The following is a 20,772-nucleotide window of genomic DNA, read 5'->3' on the forward strand; positions in this document are numbered from 1 at the left end:
CTTCTTGATTTCCAGTGGATATAATAGTACTTTCATCTGGTTGTAGTGCTGCTGAATATGTAGGTCTATGTCTTGTGATTGTATTGTGGCTGAGGAAGGGTTAGTTACTGAGTGGTGGACATTTAAAGAAGCAGTGGTTTCCAGGTGTACTGTAGTGTGGTTAAAAAGATTATTTTTATACCTAAGCTAATTATCTTTTTTGAATATTGATGTAGGAATTGCATCTCTGTTGGGACCTTGTTTATCGGCATCATAAGTTCCTGTGGCTTCAAATCCGTAGCAATAATATTAATACTAGGTATTTCCTGTGCTAGCTTGGTTATCATTTGTACAAAGATTTTCCCTCTGCCACTTACAGAGTGCTTTGTCCCAACTATTTTTCAGACCTCTAAAGACTCACACATCTAATGGTTATAATAAATTTGTCGTGTTTGGAGATAACTTCATAATAGTAATTTAATTTTTTTTTACTATCAAATCTGTGGACACATGGGTAGCATGGAAATCATAAATTAATACAACTGGTCTCTCCTTTGTAATATTAGGTAAAAAAGATCTCTAAACCAATAAATAAATAACAAAGTAATTTCCATCCAACATCGAGTCGTTGTAGAAACTGCAGTTTGGGATGTTGTATTCTTATTAATCCAATTATCCATTACGTATTTACTTTTAAATACACAGGGGAGAGGTATCATTTGACCATCAGCAGAAGAACACAACAAAACAGATATGTTTTCTCGGCCAGATGAACTGGTCTTCCGTATGCTTTTCGTACCAATTGCACCAACGATCTTTGTTTTACTAGGGTCATGGCAAAATGACGTCTCGTCGCAATTAAATATCTTTTTTGGTTGCCCATTAAGGTCTAGTGCTTCCACAGCTTTTCTTAATAGTCGTCTCTGAAGAGCCCTATTAGGGCGAAATATGTATAAGCGGATACACAGACGCACTGTACGTGAAATCAAATCTTAACTGTCTTTTTCCTTTATGGTAATACTTCAAGAAAATTATAGATAACCCATGGGTTCACCTGATCGCATCTAACGTGTTCAATACTCCTAGGATTATTTATTGACAGATGGTGCCTAGTTTTAAATGATCTAAACCAGTCAGGGTCTGGCCTTTGGTCTTTAAATCTACTCTTGATATTATCCTGCCTTATATACAATTAAACTAATAGCCCAGTCTGGTTATGCAAAATCATCGATTTCACGGCAAAATTTTTCTCAGATATCTGAAGCTTTTAAGACATAGGTGGGGGTTGGGGTTTTTATGCATACTAAGATATATTAGCGGTATTTTATTACATAGATGACCTTTCTTCTATTCACATGAATACATATAAAATATAGGGAGACGAGGATGGTATGCTCTGTGATCTTTTTAGATATTAAGATCTAAAAACATAAATAAATGTGTTTACTGTCCTCTTACTGTATATATACCTTACAAATATATAAACATATAGATCGTCAAAGTAGTAAATAATTATAATTAATCTAAGAAATATAATAATGTAATGTGTAAAAAATTACCTGAAATTGAATTTATAAAATATATAAAGTGTAAAAGTATAAAGTATTATTACATCATTGATATAAAATGAAAAAATATATGTTGATTTTTCGGGATTTTCCAAGATTTCCGGGGGGGGGGGTTGAAAAGACGGAACTGAAACAGTTTCCTATGTCGATCTTTCGAAAGTACCTTCGTTTCAAGGGCTGTAAGTTTCGAAAAATTGGCTGAATTTTATAGCTAATAGTTTCAATATAAAGTTTAGATTTTAAGTCAATATTTGTGCAAATTTTACTTCTTAATATTTATAAACAATGGAGATATGATTTTTTTTAAAATAGTCCCTAACTTCGTTCCTATTGGTCATAGAGGTTTTTTGTTTTAAATGTTAGTTTTTTTACCAGCTATCCAATGGTTGTGCGTATATGTCTGTAGCTTGAAAAATATAGAAGTTATTACAATTGTTTATAAGTAAAAACATACCCCTTTTTCAAACGGTTATTTTGTAAATAATTTCGATTAAAATGCAATATGCCTTTAATTTCCAAGATAGTTCAAGTCTTAAATAATCCTATAAAATTTGCTAAATGTGTCTAGCATCATTAATAAAGCAAGTTAAATAGTTTAAATATTTAGCCTCAGGGATAAATAAATTAAATAACTTTTAAACCTTTTGACCGATCGGGGGGAAATTTCGCACAAATTTAAAAGACGGTAATTTCTCGGTAAGACGGATGTTCAAATGTATTAATAACATTTTATTTTGTTAATAAAAAAATTAATCAAATTTTTAAATTAGTGCAAAAAATCTGCTTTTTTGCAAATGTCTCCGTAAATTATTTATCAATTTTAATTTAAATTTAATAAATATATTCTTGATATAAAAAATGATATAAATATTGTTTATGTAAAATATAAGAAAAACTTAGAAAATAAGACAAAAAATCAAATTGTGACCATAAATTATTGTCTTTATCTCAATCTTGAATTACTTTGTCTCAAAGCATGATTTTCGGTGTTCCCTTGGGGCTTATGTTCATCTATATCGTGTGTTCCAATGTGTAACAATGAATAACACATTTTTTCTTTGAAATCGGTTATGGACAATTTTTCTTGTTTAACTTTCTTGTAGACCAAGAAATTGTTTACAACTGCAGATGCCAATAATAATTCGATTGCAAGCTTTCTGTACCATTTTTTTCCTCTGACAGTGAGAATAGGCTTTTATTTGATCAGACAGGTCAATGTAAGATTTATCCCCGTTATAATTGATTATTGCTTCGGGTTTTTCTACAGTACCACCTCTTTGCAATACTTCTTTTGTATTATCTCTATGAAGGGTGCTGTGCATAAGCACATCCCTCTTGTCACGCACATTTCATGACCATAATTCCGTAATCACTCTGGCATATATTTCTTTTGGTTTTAATTTTTTTTTTGGACCACCTCGTTAGGATTATATCTTCGGTTGCTACGGAGGGTGCCCACCAGATGCGTATTTCGTTCTAATGATTTGGTTGCTAAGGAGACTTGTATAATAATTATCCGTATACAGTTTTCTACCAGAATCCAGAAGATCAACAATCAGAGCAAACACTACATTCGAAGATGCTTGACCGCTATTTTCGGTATCCGCTCCACAATAAACCCGAAGATTATAAGTGTACCCTCCTTCCGTACACAACTTGTATAGTTTTATACTGAACTTGTGACTTTTATTTTTTATGTATTGCCTTAATCGTAGTCGACTACGAAATGGTACCATGGTCTAGTCAATGCACACTTTTTTATCGGGCGTTAACACTTTTTTAAAGTTTTTTAAAAGAACTGTAAGGAGGGGAGTAATTTTGGGAAGTCTGTTGTCTGCAAAAGCATTATTATTATTATCGCTAAAATGCCACTTACTTAGCAATAACTCAAAACGGTTCCCCGACATAAGACGGCTGATTTAATTTTGATATAATAATGATATTTTCCAATATGATCGTATAGTGGGCAACTTACACAAGCCCATCTATAATAGGATACCAATAAACCTTTCCATTTCCAGATGGTCAGTTAGAGTCCACTTTTGATGCGCGATTTTTATGTCAGTCCTTCTTTTGCCAAACACTGCTCGCCATAGAGCTTGGTGTCGTTAACCATGAGAGTAATCACTTCGTGACAAACAAATAACTTAAAAAAACTATAGGGATCCCATATTATATAATCTTCATAGATTTGAGCTCCTGTATCTTTTCCATCAAAGTCAAAATTTTTAAAAGGTGATCCGTCAACAGGGTTCCACTGTAAGTTATTCTAGTCAATTAGGTCATCTTGATAGTTACTTCTATTTTCTGGGTTACTTTCAGCTCTGTACTAGCAAATTACGTATTCAATAACATTGTCTACATTTTGTAAATTTTAATGGATATTATCTGACCCTGTTTGTAAGCTAATCGGAACATCACCAACATCATTAGAGGCAGATAAACTATTTGATTTGCTTGAAGATGCTCCGGAATCCATTGTAACATTAATTTGTTTACATAATTTACGTTTTTTTGCGACAAAAACTGCACTAACATCGCTATTTTTATCTTCCTAGTCAGTCGACGCATGCGCACTAGGAGAGTAAGCATATACCAAGTCACCTCAATGCTTCTGATACCGCAGGTATCTGGGATAAGTCAATTTTTCCCTTAGAGGAAGTGTGAGTCGTATGGCTAAATCTGGATAATAATGTTTTTTTAGGAAGCTTATTTTATAATGGATTACAAGAAACAGGAAACATACTAAATAATAAATAAACATAAAAAATTCACTAAAGTAGAGCTACCATAAAAGTGGCACCCCTTGTACGTGAGATATACAAACATACATTTAAACAAAGAAATATTTACCAAATGTATAAATATATATAGTTACATATGTGCGCTTACAAAAATACATTAATTGTAATTTTAATATAGCCTGAGACACAAATGTAAGTACACAAATGTGAGTACATGATACTAACTGTAGTAAATTCAAGAAATGTTGTAATTGGCAATAAAAGTCTATTTAAAAGTTTATTATTTATTATAAAAAATTATTAGATCCAAAAGATATTTCTTTTGATAGAGAAATATTTACAGAGGGAAATACATTTAATCTGTGTGTAGCTCGAGCAGCCTTTGGAAATATTTTCAAGCAATACATGACGGCACTGAAATTTATCCATCTAACGGTATATTTTCGGTACTTTTTGAGGGATTATTTACCTCTATATTTGCAAACAAAACCTACCGACAACTTTAGTAACAACAGCAAAGTGGGTGGTTTGTAGTAGTGAGTGAGTAGTAGTAAAATTATTTAGTAAGAAAATGTTTATAGGAATTAAGGTGGATATACAGGGTGAAATAAAATTTAATAAAATAACGTAAATTGGACAGGATATAACAACAAGATTTTTGAAAGGTTACAGCCTTACATCAAAATACCAGACCAGTAATGTTGATTTTAATTAAAATGGCAACTTCATTGTGAGTATTATTTTCTGGACTTAAAATAATATCCTTGAATCCCCGCCAACGCTGATGTGTGTCAACTAAATCTACCACCTATCTACTAGCTCTGTACTGATTATTGTTAAGTTGCCTGTTTTCCAGTAATTCTCTTATGTTCCAAATAGTAATGTGAGTGTTTTGTTGAACTTTGATAGATTTGTTTTCACATACAATACTCATTATCAATAGAAACGTGTTTACGAATAACTTGGACAGCCAAAAGAGTAAATATATCTCTTCTTGCTGAGATTAACACGCCTCCTCTCCAGTTCCATATTGTTAACTGAAATTGGAACAAAAACAATTTTTCGGGATAATCACAGGTCACAATAATATAGAGAGACTAGTGGTCTCTGGTCTCTTTCTAGATTAAAAAAAATTCAGGCTACGAATGTCAGTTGTTATATTAAGATCATATCAGTGTCACTCGACACTAAGGAATAGGCATATTGAGACCACAGTTCCGTTTTACGGTTCTTGTATTTGTACAGAACAAGATACTGGTACGTAACGAGTGAATGGAGTAAGCGGGTGGAGGCCCCGAACTCGAACGGAATCGTATTTTTCTTGATAATGGCTCTAAAATGGGTGTCGAAACGTCGACTTAACGCGGTTCTTTCCGAGAACTTAGTAATTAGTAATTTTTATATATCTATATATATATATATATATATATATATATATATATATATATATATATAATATTTAAGGTTTACTTTATATATATATATATATATATATATATATATATATATATATATATATATATATATATTGTTATGATATGTAAAATCAAGAAAATATTGGTTTGTTTAAAATATTTCAAAGTTCAACAAAAAATTAAAATAATTCAGAAAGTATAACCAACAAACATTTCTAAGAAGGAAAGTTATTAAATTCTTGGATTATCTGTACTAAACAAAAAGTAAGCTTTACATAAATTATTTCTTTGTAATACTTCAGTTGACCCGCATAAGTTTAAGTGAAACAAAAGACAAATTGAAACGGGTTTTTACAAATACATTAGTGCAGTGATTAAAGACAATAGAAGATATTTTATAAAGAGGTTTTTGTTAGTTTTAAGAATTATAGAAAATAATATTTGTAAATAAGTTTTAGGAAATTTTATAATTATAGGTAAAAATTTGTTTGTTATCGAAATGAAAAAATGGGGAATTGTGACGAGTTTTGATTGGCGGAGATTGAAAAAGGTGGGATAAGGAAAGTTTAGCTAGATTGAGGAGAGAGAAAATATAGGCAGTTGGTTTCCAAGTCTTCAAGAAAGAACAGTGTTTGTTCTCTGTCGGTTCCCGAAATGTAGCAAGCAGTAGTGTTGAATGGTAGTGAGTTTTTGTGGAGTTAGTGTATCTGACAGAAGCTGAAACAACAAAATATTGTAAGTCATATTTCTCTACTTATATTCCAAGAGTCACTGTTCAGGCCAACGAGAGATTCAGTTTATCGTAAAGAGAAGATATTCCAAGAGTCAATTTTTCACTCGGGCCAACGAGAGATTCAGTTTATCGAGAGGAGAAAGGCTATCATAATTTGAATGATTTGTGCTTTTGAAGGAGATCATTAAGGACGATATACTTGCAACAATCTGATGTAAGATTGCTGATTACATAGGGAGCGGTTGAGAGGAGATAATATAATCTACAAGGAACAAGGATTTGGACCACTCATCATCAGAGAGAGATAATTTTGTTTTCTGCAGTTTTTTTCTTTTATTGATAACACAATTTTTACACGTAATTTAGAAAGGATATAAATATTTGGATTAGGAGAGTTAGAATAGTTTGGGATTTTGAGATTTCAATTAATATTGTTTGTACCATTAATTTTTGATTGTTCACGTACGGAGAACAAAATTTTGAGAATCCTTATATGAGATTTGTTTATTGAAAACTTTTGAGTGTGAATTATTTCATTATTTTTATTTCAATATATAGTGTTAGATCATATGTGTTTTTTATTGTTCCGGTATTCTCTGGACCTTACCTTTCACATGTAATAGCATAGAGATATAGAAGCACGAATTGAACCCTGAGATAAAAGAATTAAAAATTGTGATAGAGTCATAATCATATCATTTAAATAATATTAATTATTAAAACAAATTAATTAGCTAATTATTGCTGGGCGCACCAAGACTTTAAATATCACAATAACTGGCTTCCAAAACGTGGGGCTTGAAAATATCGCAGCTTTACATTTGAAGGAAGGGAAAGAGATCTGGAATAAGTACAGGTGATCCAGAGATAAAAACATATAACATTGAGGGAATTTGAATTTGAAAGTATTTTGACAATTTTTTCCAGGGAATATAAATTTGATTTATTGATTGATCGTAGTTAGTGGATATTTATTGCTATTGAATTATTTAATTTATTTTCTTTACCAATCGTACATTTGATATTTATTTTGAATTATTTGAATTTTACTGATTGCATATTTGATATTTGTCGTGAAAATTTAATACATTTGGGGAGAAATATTGTCGTGTTCTGAAACATATAGAGTGTTGTAAAATTTCACATTTGGCGGGGGCAAAAACAATAACAAAAAGTAACAACATGTCTGTCACAAGGAGGCAAAGTAAAATGCAGGAAAGGAAGGAGGATAACAGAGAAGATGAAACAATTTTGGAAGAAGTATCGGATAATGAAGGAAATGTGACAATAGTTGAGGAGAAAAAAGAACTATCAGGAATAGATAAAATATTACAACTAATGCAACTCCAGTCACAAAAAATGGATAGAAATCAACAAGAAACATCACTAAAAATGGAGGAAACAAAACAAACAATGAGCAATATAGAGCAGCGTTTGGAAAACTATGAACAGGAAATTAAAGGATGTGTTGAGGGGATAAAGAAAGAACTGATACAACAACTAGAAGAGATTAATGAAATTAAAAATAAAATGGAAGAACAAGAAAAGAAAGTAGAAAATAAGATCAAGAAAATTGAGACTGTACAGAAAAAGGAATTAGAACAGTTAGAAACAAAATTTGAAATGGCTTTACAAGAAGACAAGAAAGAAATAGAAAAACAAATTGAGGATATCAGAAAACAACGAGAGATGGGAGACAGGAGAGAAGTACTCATCCAAAGTCCGGGTGACATAAAAATACAATTTGGCGGGGATATTCGGAAAACACACCCAGTACCGTTTGTTAAAAATTTGAAAACCAAATTACAACATACTAGATATTTTGACGATTGCAAAGAAACAATTAGAAACCATTTAAAAGAAGGAGCAGCGTTATGGTATGAAAGCAAGGAAGATGAGTTTGAAAATTGGACAGATTTTGAAAATAAATTTCTCAACTATTTCTGGGGAAAAAATAAACAGAGAGAAATCAACCAAGAGCTACAGAATGGAAAATATCACGAAAAAATGGGAATATCTGAAGAAAGATATGCTTTGCAGATATATAACAATTCAAAATATCTAGAATACAAATATTCTACCGAACAGCTGGTAGAAATGATCAGCAGACATTTTGAGGAAACGTTGGAAGACCACGTGATTTTGAGAAATTATCAAGATATTGATAGTTTGTGCCAATTCCTTCAATTAAAAGAAGCAAAAAGAAAAGAAATGAGAAATAGAAGACAACATGACCAATATAATGGACCGGAAAGAAGGTATTCATCAAATTATGACCAGAGAAACCGACATCCCAGATCAACAAACGAATATAGGCCGAGAAATTACAATAATTACAATAGACAACAAAATTGCGATAACCGGAATGATACACAAAATAGAACAAATGAAAATCACAACAGGAATAGAGATGCACAAAATCCTCCGAATAGGAATACGAACGAACAAAGGGACGATAGAAATAACCAGAGCTTCCAACAACAAAATAGAAGGGAGATGAATCATGTAGCAATAGGAAACGACAGACAAATTTCTAATTCTAATCTAATATTTTTAGATGCATTTATAAAACATAAAGCGATTAAAATTGTGATTGATTCTGGATCGGAGATATCGTTAATCAATAAAAAACTAGTAAAAGAATTAAATTTGGACAGATTTGTGTATAAGATTCCTAGGGTTAATTTAGTGGGTGCAAACAATAAAAATTTGACGACAGTAAACGAAGGCTTGGGAGTACAGATAAGAGTGGGAAACAAATTCCATATTATGAAATGTGTGGTGATTGAAGATTTAAATCATGATATGATAGCGGGAATTGATGAATTGAGGAAAAAAGATATCACCATAAATTTTTCGGAAAATAAACTGGAAATCAGAGCAGAACCAGACAACACAGGAGAAGAAAAGCAAACAGATAGGAAAACAAATTCTGGAAGGATCAATGCACAGGAAAAACGCAAAGAAATCGATATGACTGTAGAGGATAAACCGAAAGTACAAGAACAAGATCTAACAGAAAAGAAAAAGAGAAGGAAGAAAAAGAAGAAGAGTTCGAAAAGAAAGCAGGAAAATAAGATGGAGACCAGAGAAAAACAGGAAATAGAAGGTACAGAAGAATTGTTGGCAACCGACCATAAAACAGAATGGAAGCAGAAAGAAAAAGAAGGTATCATCAGAGAAGTGAAAGGAATAGAAACATGGTGCTCGGAATACCAAAGGGAATTAGAGGATAAAAAGAAAACAGAAGAAAAAATGGCACTGATGGACGAGAATCCAGAATTTTGTGAAGAAGTATTATGGACAGTGAACACATGTGAACAAAAGGTGGATGAAAGAAAAATAAATTGTGGAAAAAACATGGAGAAGGAAATAGAGAAGATTTTAGGAAACCATGGAGATTTTGTTAATAAAGTAAATCAAGTGGTTAAAAATTATGAACTTTCTTTTAAGGGAAAATACTTGGAAAAATTTAAAACGAAAATATATCCAATCCCGTATAAAGATAGGCAATATACGGGGTATTTTAACATTCACGACATTTGTCAGTATCATAAGTAGATTTTAATAACATAGTGAAATAATTTGATCCTAGAAAACTTTTGTCATTTTAAAATTTAACAAAGAGTTTTCGGCAGATCAAATGGCGGGGATTTGTTATGATATGTAAAATCAAGAAAATATTGGTTTGTTTAAAATATTTCAAAGTTCAACAAAAAATTAAAATAATTCAGAAAGTATAACCAACAAACATTTCTAAGAAGGAAAGTTATTAAATTCTTGGATTATCTGTACTAAACAAAAAGTAAGCTTTACATAAATTATTTCTTTGTAATACTTCAGTTGACCCGCATAAGTTTAAGTGAAACAAAAGACAAATTGAAACGGGTTTTTACAAATACATTAGTGCAGTGATTAAAGACAATAGAAGATATTTTATAAAGAGGTTTTTGTTAGTTTTAAGAATTATAGAAAATAATATTTGTAAATAAGTTTTAGGAAATTTTATAATTATAGGTAAAAATTTGTTTGTTATCGAAATGAAAAAATGGGGAATTGTGACGAGTTTTGATTGGCGGAGATTGAAAAAGGTGGGATAAGGAAAGTTTAGCTAGATTGAGGAGAGAGAAAATATAGGCAGTTGGTTTCCAAGTCTTCAAGAAAGAACAGTGTTTGTTCTCTGTCGGTTCCCGAAATGTAGCAAGCAGTAGTGTTGAATGGTAGTGAGTTTTTGTGGAGTTAGTGTATCTGACAGAAGCTGAAACAACAAAATATTGTAAGTCATATTTCTCTACTTATATTCCAAGAGTCACTGTTCAGGCCAACGAGAGATTCAGTTTATCGTAAAGAGAAAATATTCCAAGAGTCAATTTTTCACTCGGGCCAACGAGAGATTCAGTTTATCGAGAGGAGAAAGGCTATCATAATTTGAATGATTTGTGCTTTTGAAGGAGATCATTAAGGACGATATACTTGCAACAATCTGATGTAAGATTGCTGATTACATAGGGAGCGGTTGAAAGGAGATAATATAATCTACAAGGAACAAGGATTTGGACCACTCATCATCAGAGAGAGATAATTTTGTTTTCTGCAGTTTTTTTCTTTTATTGATAACACAATTTTTACACGTAATTTAGAAAGGATATAAATATTTGGATTAGGAGAGTTAGAATAGTTTGGGATTTTGAGATTTCAATTAATATTGTTTGTACCATTAATTTTTGATTGTTCACGTACGAAGAACAAAATTTTGAGAATCCTTATATGAGATTTGTTTATTGAAAACTTTTGAGTGTGAATTATTTCATTATTTTTATTTCAATATATAGTGTTAGATCATATGTGTTTTTTATTGTTCCGGTATTCTCTGGACCTTACCTTTCACATGTAATAGCATAGATATAGAAGCACGAATTGAACCCTGAGATAAAAGAATTAAAAATTGTGATAGAGTCATAATCATATCATTTAAATAATATTAATTATTAAAACAAATTAATTAGCTAATTATTGCTGGGCGCACCAAGACTTTAAATATCACAATAATATATATATATATATATATATATATATATATATATATATATATATATATATATATATATGTATGAATATAGCAAAAAATACGACCGTTGATTAAATTTGGAATATATTCAATGGTTAAATAGCAGAGGTTTTATCGGTCAATAATTGGCAAATAAAAGTCGTCAACTACTTTATTGATTTATTCGAATACGTTTCGCTTTTATTTTTAAAAGCATCATCAGTTCACTACAAATAAAAAAGATTTTAGAATATAAGTAAACAAACCAACAGGGTTCATACTTACAAAAACAATTTGTAGGGTTTTTTTTTATAGATGTTATAAAAACTCTACGATAACTTAACATTAAAGATTAAAAACTAAACGAGAGAAACGAAACAAAAAAATACAAGTAAAACTGTAAGAACATTAGTTCATTTAATTTTAACCGATGGCTTCATTTGATTGTTGGTTTAGCTCTTTCGAAATGGGTTCGTTCCAAATTTTTGTTTGTTTGTTTGTTTTTTAAAGAAAAAGGAATAAATGAATCCCTTTTTAAAAAAAAAGGTCCGTCTCTGTTCCGCTTACTAATTCCCTTAAGAATCGTAATCCGCACCATGCATTCCAAAGAAACACATGGACGACAACAAGCCACATGTGAAAATTATGACGAGCTGATCCAAAACAATCGAAAAGATTAGTGTGGTTTGACACTCGAAAGAGCTTAAACCAACATTCAAATGAAGCCATCGGTTAAAATTAAATAAACTAATGTTCTTACAGTTTTACTTGTATTTTTTGTTTCGTTTCTAAAAAAAACCCTACAAATTGTTTTTGTAAGTATGAACCCTGTTGGTTTGTTTACTTATATTCTAAAATCTTTTTTATTTGTAGTGAACTGATGACGCTTTTAAAAATAAAAGCGAAACGTATTCGAATAAATCAATAAAGTAGTTGACGACTTTTATTTGCCAATTATTGACCGATAAAACCTCTGCTATTCAACCATTGAATATATTCCATATTTATATGTATGAATAATATCAATAACTAATTTTTAAATAATTGTGTCTGATTTTGACTCACATTTGATTTTTTTATTTCAGGTAACCGGTATATGAGAGATCCAAAGCAACTACAGGACGACGGCCTGGAGCAGGCTATCCGAGTTTTAAGCAAGTTATTGATTCTTCCGTGGCCAAGTGGTGAAAGTCCATTCATTTATATAGAGGCTCCTAAAAAACCAGTAACATATAACTTTCCTGAAATAAACGCAAGCGACGAAGAGCAAACCGAAGAAAACAATGACGTAGGTCCAGCTCCATCTAAACGAATGAGGTACTATAGAAAATATCCCTGGAAAAGAGAGAACTTAGGGTAAAGTTGATTTGTTTGTCAAAAAAATTTAAAATAAACAAAATATGTACTGTTACTGTATTTTAGACGTATGTTACTGTGGCTTAAAAAGAATTTAATATAATCCATCTCGATTACTTTTCTCAAAATATCTATCTTGGTCAATATTTACCTTCTTCACAAATAGATCCCGCCAATATGTCTTTATTTTTTCTTTTTTGTCAGAATACTTATCTATCTAACCATTATGATTTTCTTAACGTGCATTAGTTGTTCTTTTTTCTTTTTAACTCTCCAACTTTTAGTTCAGTCATATTTGGTTTTGTAACAATTTTAAAGAATTTTCTCCTCGGAAACTTATTATCACACAGCACAGTATTGGACTTCTTCCATTCCGTCCCTTCTAATATAACTCTACTCTATGCATCTTATCCTATTTTAAAATAACTCTTATACCGATCCTAGATCTTGAAAGTTACCATCTATTTGTAGTAGTGACTACATCTTTAAAGCTAGTTTCTACTGTTCCAATTTTTGATCTAAATCTCTTTTATTATTTCATACTAGCCCTATACCCCAGTCAAAAAAAAAGATAAAAAAATTGTATACAGATATTTGAAGGTTTTAAAAGTTATATAAGGGTAGCTGATAAAAAATCCATGAAGATGTACAGCTGATTTTAATTTGTTTTAAGCTAAGTTCAGATATTCGCTCGTGAACGCGCGTACAACAAACCGCGCGACTAAAGATGCAGAGTAGTCATATACAAATGTTTTTATGGTCGCGTGTCATCGCGCGTAAACTTGCGACCTCGCACCATTGTCTTTGCTTGTCGCCAGTATCTTGATTCGCGCGTAATTTGCGCCACGTCGCGCGTATTGAAGTACAACAATCAGGAATAGACGTGTTCAGTTGATTAGCGCGATTAGAGCCGGTTATAAGTACGAAGTGTGTCAAGATGGACGATGATTTTAACACCGACTTCTTTATCGATGAAGTAGAAAAAAGACCAGCCATATGGAACTTGAATTCGAAGAAATATTCTAATAAAATATTGAAGAAACGGGCTTGGGAGCAACTAGTTTTGATTTTTGCAATGATGGTGATACTGAAGAGAAAAAAAAATAGGTAAGGTAGAAACATTTATTTATTTTTATTAAATATTATTATAAAAGTAATATTGTTTAGACCATACCATCCTGCCAGTCTAGCCTTCCATCATTTACAAACTAATCTGTAAATGCAGTTCGAACTTTATCTGCATCTCGAATTGCGCGCACAGTGTGTGATCTATTCATATTCAGCAATTGTACGACATGAACTGTATTCTCGTGTGTGATACCATCTTTAATTCTGACAAAGTTGTGCAAGACACAAATAGCTTTAACAATGTTTTCAGCAAGGTCAAGTTTAACGTCTATGGGTCGGTGCAAAATTCGCCATTTGTTGCACATAATTCCAAACGTGCATTCAACATATCTTCGAGCTAACGATAAACGGTGATTATATATTTTTTTGCGTGTAACAGAATTTGGCCACCATAGCAAAAGCTTCATCTGCTACTATAACATGTGGCAACTTAGTAGCGCAGTCATTTGTTATCGATTTGGGTTCAGGAATATTTAATGCCTTTTCAGTGAGTTTTTTCTATAAGGTGCTTTTTCTGAAGATTGCCGAGTCACTATATTTACCATACGCTTTAACCTCGACCCATATAAAGCAGTAATTAGCGTCACATAAAGCCATTAGCACCAATGAAAAAAAATTATAGTACATAGCTCTGGAGTTTGGAGGATGAATTAATCGAATGTGATTTCCGTCCAATGCACCGATGCAGTTAGGAAAATAAGCTTTTTGTTTAAATTCTTTAGCTATTTGTATCCATTTCTCTTTAATCAGTGCATTCATGACAACTGCTTTTAACTTCTCTCATATCACCTTGCACACTTTTTGAATTGCACCCGATAATGTAGACTTTCCAATTTTATAACCATACTGCAATTCAGCTAACGAACAACCACTTGACAGATACCTGCAATAGAATAACAATTATTATCATTTCTATTTCAGGATCAACACTGCAGAAGAAATGGAAGAATTTACGTGATGTATATGTGAGAGATATGAACAAAATTAAAACTTTAAAATCTGGTTCGGCAGCAACATCGAAATCTACTTCGGCGTATTTTCAAAGATTAACATTTTTGCAACCCACCGTACAAAAAAGAAAAAGTGACAGTAGTTTTAAGGTAGAGGATGATAATAATAACGACGGCGACGTTCCCGAATCAGCTGAAGAAAACAGTGACAGCAACTTCAGACCTCTGGGAGAATATCCACCTGCTACAAAGAAGTATAAACTTCATCCAACAGACGAACATTTTGCAAAAATATTAGAAAAGAGTATTAACCAAAGAAGACTTATAGAAAAAGAAGAAGACGAATAAGATAAACTATTTTGTCTATCATTACTTAAAGAACTAAAGAAAGTACTCGAGCACAACCGTTTAAGACTGAAGATTGAAATATATGATTTAATAGCAGGAAACCAAGTACAGGTATATACTCCGCAATTCCAGGAACGGCAGCCACTGTCTTCTAATGTATCTATATACGATATTTCATATTCAACAAATCAGCCATCTAGTTCTTACAGTCAACATAACGCAAATCCCCAGGAACGCCACCCATTGCCTAGAAACAATAGATTAGTTACACAACAGAATTCCGTGCGGAGTACTATGAGTATCAACTTCATTCTCAGTATGGATATACCACATATCCTCAAACAGAGAGTACAAATAGAAATTCACAATATACACCATCACCACTATCTAGTGCAGAAACTCAAGAACTTGATTTGTTTAACAGCGATGAAAACAGTACATAACGAACAAGTATAAAAATGTTTTTAATTTATAATAAAATAGTATGCCTTATTCACTCTATTATTACTTATATTTAATTAAAAGCTTACCTTAACGTAACAATGACTTTTTCTTTCGGCGATATGCAGTATCGTATATCATTATCACTGCACTTTAAGTCGTTTTCAATAATGCTTATTAAACAGTCAAATAACGTGACCGACATCCTGAAATAGTTGAAAAACTTATCTTCATGTCTTCTTAGCTTTAGATATAAGGTAATATATAGACTCAAAGTGGTTCTCTCGCTTAAAATAGGATTCACCTGATATCTTCTTTCTCTTCATCGACGTCGATGTTTCAACCTCCGATACAAAACCCATAAACAGATTGCCTCATCAACTTCCATTTTCCACGACTACATCATCGCACGTTAACGAGCTACAAACTTGCGTTGTCGCGCGACCATGTGAACTAAGCCTTTCTTCTTAAACCATCTTAAAAAGTGAAAAACATAGTTTTTTTTTTATAAAATGTTTATTACACATTCTAGAAAAAAATGTTTCACCTCTTAATATTAATAAACAATGTAAATATAGTTAAAAAAAAAGCTATCTGATTTTTTATTGGTTCTAAAAGGTTTTGGTTTTTTTAAAAAGTTTTTTTTTTCACCAGTTTTTCAATGAGTCTAAATACAAGTGTATGACATAAAAATGTCAAAGTTATTATAAATGTTTCTAAGCTAAAAAATTATCCCTTTTCGAACTGTTATTCAATAACAATTTAATAAAATCTTGAAATTTTTTTAAGACACCTTAAAAATGAAGTATCAAAGAATCAATTGCAATTAATAAAGTACCTCTAGAGTGACTGTCTGGGGAAGTACAGTTATTTAAGTACATAGTAATAATCCCTTTACACAAGCACAAGTTCAACAAAACGCGCCAAAATAGATACGAACAAACAAAAACAATTACTACTAGCCACACACAACATCCAATCTATGGCTAAAGATGAAAAGGTCTACGAATTAGAAGAAGAACTATCCGAGATAAAGTGGGATATTGTAGGACTGTCAGAAGTGAAAAGAAGAGGCGAACAATGCATCCATTTAAACTCTGGAAATCGCTTATACTATACAGGGAAAATAGACGAAACATATGGTGGAGTAGGATTTCTTGTCAAAAAGTATCTCACACCATACATTTCTACATATAAAAGTATTCACATCCTTCATATTCAAAATTCAAAAAGAACATTTTTAAATCCCAACATTTGGATTGCTGTTATCATTTTAACATCACTAAAGCTTTTGAATCGTTTGGCTGCAGTAATATTATGTATAACTAACACTGTTCCATGGTGCATTGACATTCTGTTTTCGACACCGTTCATAGGTATCTTGTCAATCAGTTACCAGCTGATGTCCGTTTGAAGAGGTTTACCCTCCTTGAAGAGGTTTACCCTCCGGACGCTGGTACTCACGTGAGGCATGGTTATGTGTTGCCTAAAGTTAAATCTAATAAAATATTAAACATCACTCACTTTTAAACAACATGTTCATTTTTTGGTAACTTTAATTTTTTGTAAAGGGTTGTACCCTAATATTTTGGTGGCTCAGGCATGTTAACCTGTAAGTATAACCATTTTGCTTTTTTAACCTTAGTCAACATTTCAATCACGTTTGCTTTAATTGAATGGTTTATACTTATTTTAGTCTTTTTAACCTGATGATGGAATTATTATTCCGAAAACGTTTGTGTTTTTTGATGTAGCCCTTTTAAGGGTTTTCTAAATATACCTACATACAAAGATTTAAACCTCTTTTTGTGATACATGGTATACAGCCAGCTGCAGGAATTTATTTTCCTTGTGGATTTTACATATAAAAGTGTTTCTGATAGAGTAGCTTATATTATAATAGACCTAGATAATAAAACCAAGATCAAGGTTATACAAGTGTATGCTCCCACAACACATCAGGAAAATACTAAAACCAAAATAGGGTTGCATGGTTATGGCACACGAAGTGAAAGAGGAGAAAAATTATATAACTTCTTAGAACAACAAAATTTATATGCCATGAACACACACTTCAAGAAACCAGCAAACCGAAAATGGACATGGATATCTCCCGATAAAAAGACGAGATAGATTACTACTTTATGTGTGGGAACAAAGACATTTTTGAAGATATAACTGCTCTCAATCGATTCACAACTGGCAGCGATCATCGCCTTTTGAGAACAAGGATTCTTATTAAACAGACGAAAACCACTAGAAACAGGCCACATAATTATTGTAATGAGATAGATCAAACTAAAATACGACAGAAGGGAGATGAGTACAGAGAAGTCTTAAGAAAAGAATTTGTAGAACATTATCAACAAGAATATTCCGACATGAACAGAATTAATAAAGAAATGTAACGAAAGCTCTTGAAAGCAGGACTGACTGTTGCAAGGAAAACGAAAAATAAAGAAGGCCGAATAAGTGAAGAAACAAAACGGTTGATAGAAAAGAGACGCACATTTCTAAGCGAAGGAAAGCGAAACACCAATAGTTTCAAAGAATTGAATAAACAAATAAAGAAGGGAGTAAAGGAAGATTTAAGGATCTATAACGAAAACAAGGTAGAAAAAATAATAGAAAAGAAACGAGGCCTGAAATGCTTAAGATCAAACTTAGGAAAGCCTATAATAATCTCATTGAAGGATAAAGATGGAAAAGAAACAAGAGAAAAGAACGAAATCCTAAAAGTTACTCAGACATTTTACCGTGATTTATATTCCTCAAACAAGAACCCAGATAACACTGCAAAGGAAGACCTTAAGAGAAAGATAACGAATGTCAACTGAGATATACTCCCTAACATAGAATTCTTCGAAATAAAACAAGCTATAGCACAACTAAAGAACAATAAGGCTCCGGGTCCAAATGGAATACTTGTAGAAATGTTGAAGGAGGGGAATGAAATTATTCTCGAAGAATTGAAAAAACTTTTCAACGAATGTCTTCAGAGAGGAAAAGTCCCAGATGATTGGAATGAAAGTATGACAATACTTCTCTTCAAAAAGGGAGACAGGGGAGATCTCAAGAACTATAGGCCAATCTCCCTGCTGTCCCAAATGTACAAACTGTTTATGAGAGTAATAACTAACAGGTTAACGTCGAAGCTCGATAGCTATCAACCGGTAGAGCAGGCAGGATTCCTAAAAGGTTACAGTGCAGGGGATCATCTTCTTACAGTCAGAACTCTAATAGAGAAAGCCAATGAATATTACTTGAACTTATATATTGGCTTCGTTGATTATGAAAAGGAATTTGACTGCATAGAACTTTGGGCAATAGAGAGAGCTATGAACAACTGCAAGATAGATTCCCGATACAGAATGCTCATACACAATATTTACAAGAAAGCTACAATAAAAATACAAATTGATGCGAAAACCAAAGCTATACCAATCAACAGAGGAGTTCGCCAGGGAGATGTTATCTCACCAAAGCTATTCACACTTGGACTTGAAGACGTGTTCAAAGACATTAACTGGGCAGATAAGGGAGTAAATGTTAATGGAAGAAAACTGAGTCATTAAAGATACGCTGATGACATTGTAAAATTCGCTACAAGTTTCGAAGAACTACAGACCATGATGAGGCAACTATTTCAAGCTTCGGAAAAAGTAGGTCTTAAGATGAACTTAGAAAAAACAAAAATAATGACAAATACACCGAACATTCCAGAAATAACATTGAACGACATAAATTTAGAAACAGTAAGCGAATACATCTACCTGGGACAGATAATGAAAATTAACAAAGAAAATAAAACTGCCAAAATTACCAGAAGAATAAGGTTAGCGTGGGCAGGATTTGGAAAACTGAGTCGGATCTTGAAAAGCACTAAAATAGAACAGTATTTGAAAACCAGAATTTACGTTCAGTGTATCCTCCCTATACTCACGTATAGTTCACAGACGCGGACACTCACCAAGTCCAATATGGATAAAATAGTAAAAGCACAAAGAGCGATGGAAAGATCAATGCTCGGGGTGAGACTTATAGACAAAAAAAACAAACAAATGGATTAGAAGCAAAACGAAAGTAAAAGACGCAGGAGAACATGCTGCCAAATTAAAATGAAGCTTCGCAGGACACAATGCCCGACTGAAGGATAAGAGATGGAACCACAAAATACAACAGTGGAGGCCATGGTTAGGAAACAGAAGCAAAGGAAGACCACAAATGAGATAGGCTGGTGATATTAAGAAGATCGGAGGACACAACTGGAAGCAAGTGGCGCAAAATAGAAGACACTGGATTGATTTGGAGGAGGCCTATGTCCAAAGTTGGCTGTTACTACAAATTTACTTAAGGCTGAAGAAGAAGAATAATCTCTTTCCGGAATAAACAAATCGAATAACTTATAAGCTATTATTTAAAGAACTGTACTGGTCCAAACAGTGAATATACAGGTATTTTGTAAATTGCAATCGATTCAGTTTTAGGGTATATTAAAAAAAATGTAACATTTTATCATTATTTTTATTAAAAAACAGTTTGAAAAACATTTATATATGTAGTGTCAATCAAAATCTGGCGAAAACACCCACTTTGAAAAAAAAACTTTGACCTATAGAAACCAAGACAGCATTTTATTTTTAAAATCATACTTCAGTTGTTTATTAACATTACGAGCTGAAAATTGAAAGGATTCTAAATGAAGATTTAAATTTTGTCAACAACTCTTAAATGACATATACAGTGAAGGAGTAAAAAGTTATAACTAAAATGGTGGTACTCGAAAAATACTACGACGGAAAATTGCAGGGGAAAAGTGTCAAGCTCCGTTTTTTTAGATTGGAATTTCAAATTGTAGCGCGCTGGCAAAATTTGCAATATTTTGGCTTCTATAGCACAAAGAACCTTAATTTTTTTCTAAACTGAGGTAGCGTAACAAAATAATAACATTTGTGCTATTTTCACCTTTTGGATAATCGCGGAAAAATAATTTAATTAAAGTGACAAAAGTGATTATATCAGCTAGAAATACGGGTGCCGAGAGCTCCAATCTTGACATAGAT

The 20,772-nt window shown here is 32.2% G+C and overlaps 1 protein-coding gene across 1 annotated transcript in view; it reads left to right on the forward strand.

Annotated features, from left to right (window-relative positions):
• Nucleotides 1–20,772, forward strand: part of LOC140447772 (uncharacterized) — a 297,421-nt gene that overhangs the window by 267,850 nt on the left and 8,799 nt on the right. Inside the window, exon 3 of the mRNA XM_072540627.1 lies at nucleotides 12,572–12,842. Coding sequence (XP_072396728.1) covers nucleotides 12,572–12,842 — 271 coding nt within the window. The remainder of the gene's footprint in view (nucleotides 1–12,571; nucleotides 12,843–20,772) is intronic.

Source organism: Diabrotica undecimpunctata, chromosome 8, assembly GCF_040954645.1.
Source record: "Diabrotica undecimpunctata isolate CICGRU chromosome 8, icDiaUnde3, whole genome shotgun sequence".
Classification (NCBI taxonomy): domain Eukaryota; kingdom Metazoa; phylum Arthropoda; class Insecta; order Coleoptera; family Chrysomelidae; genus Diabrotica; species Diabrotica undecimpunctata.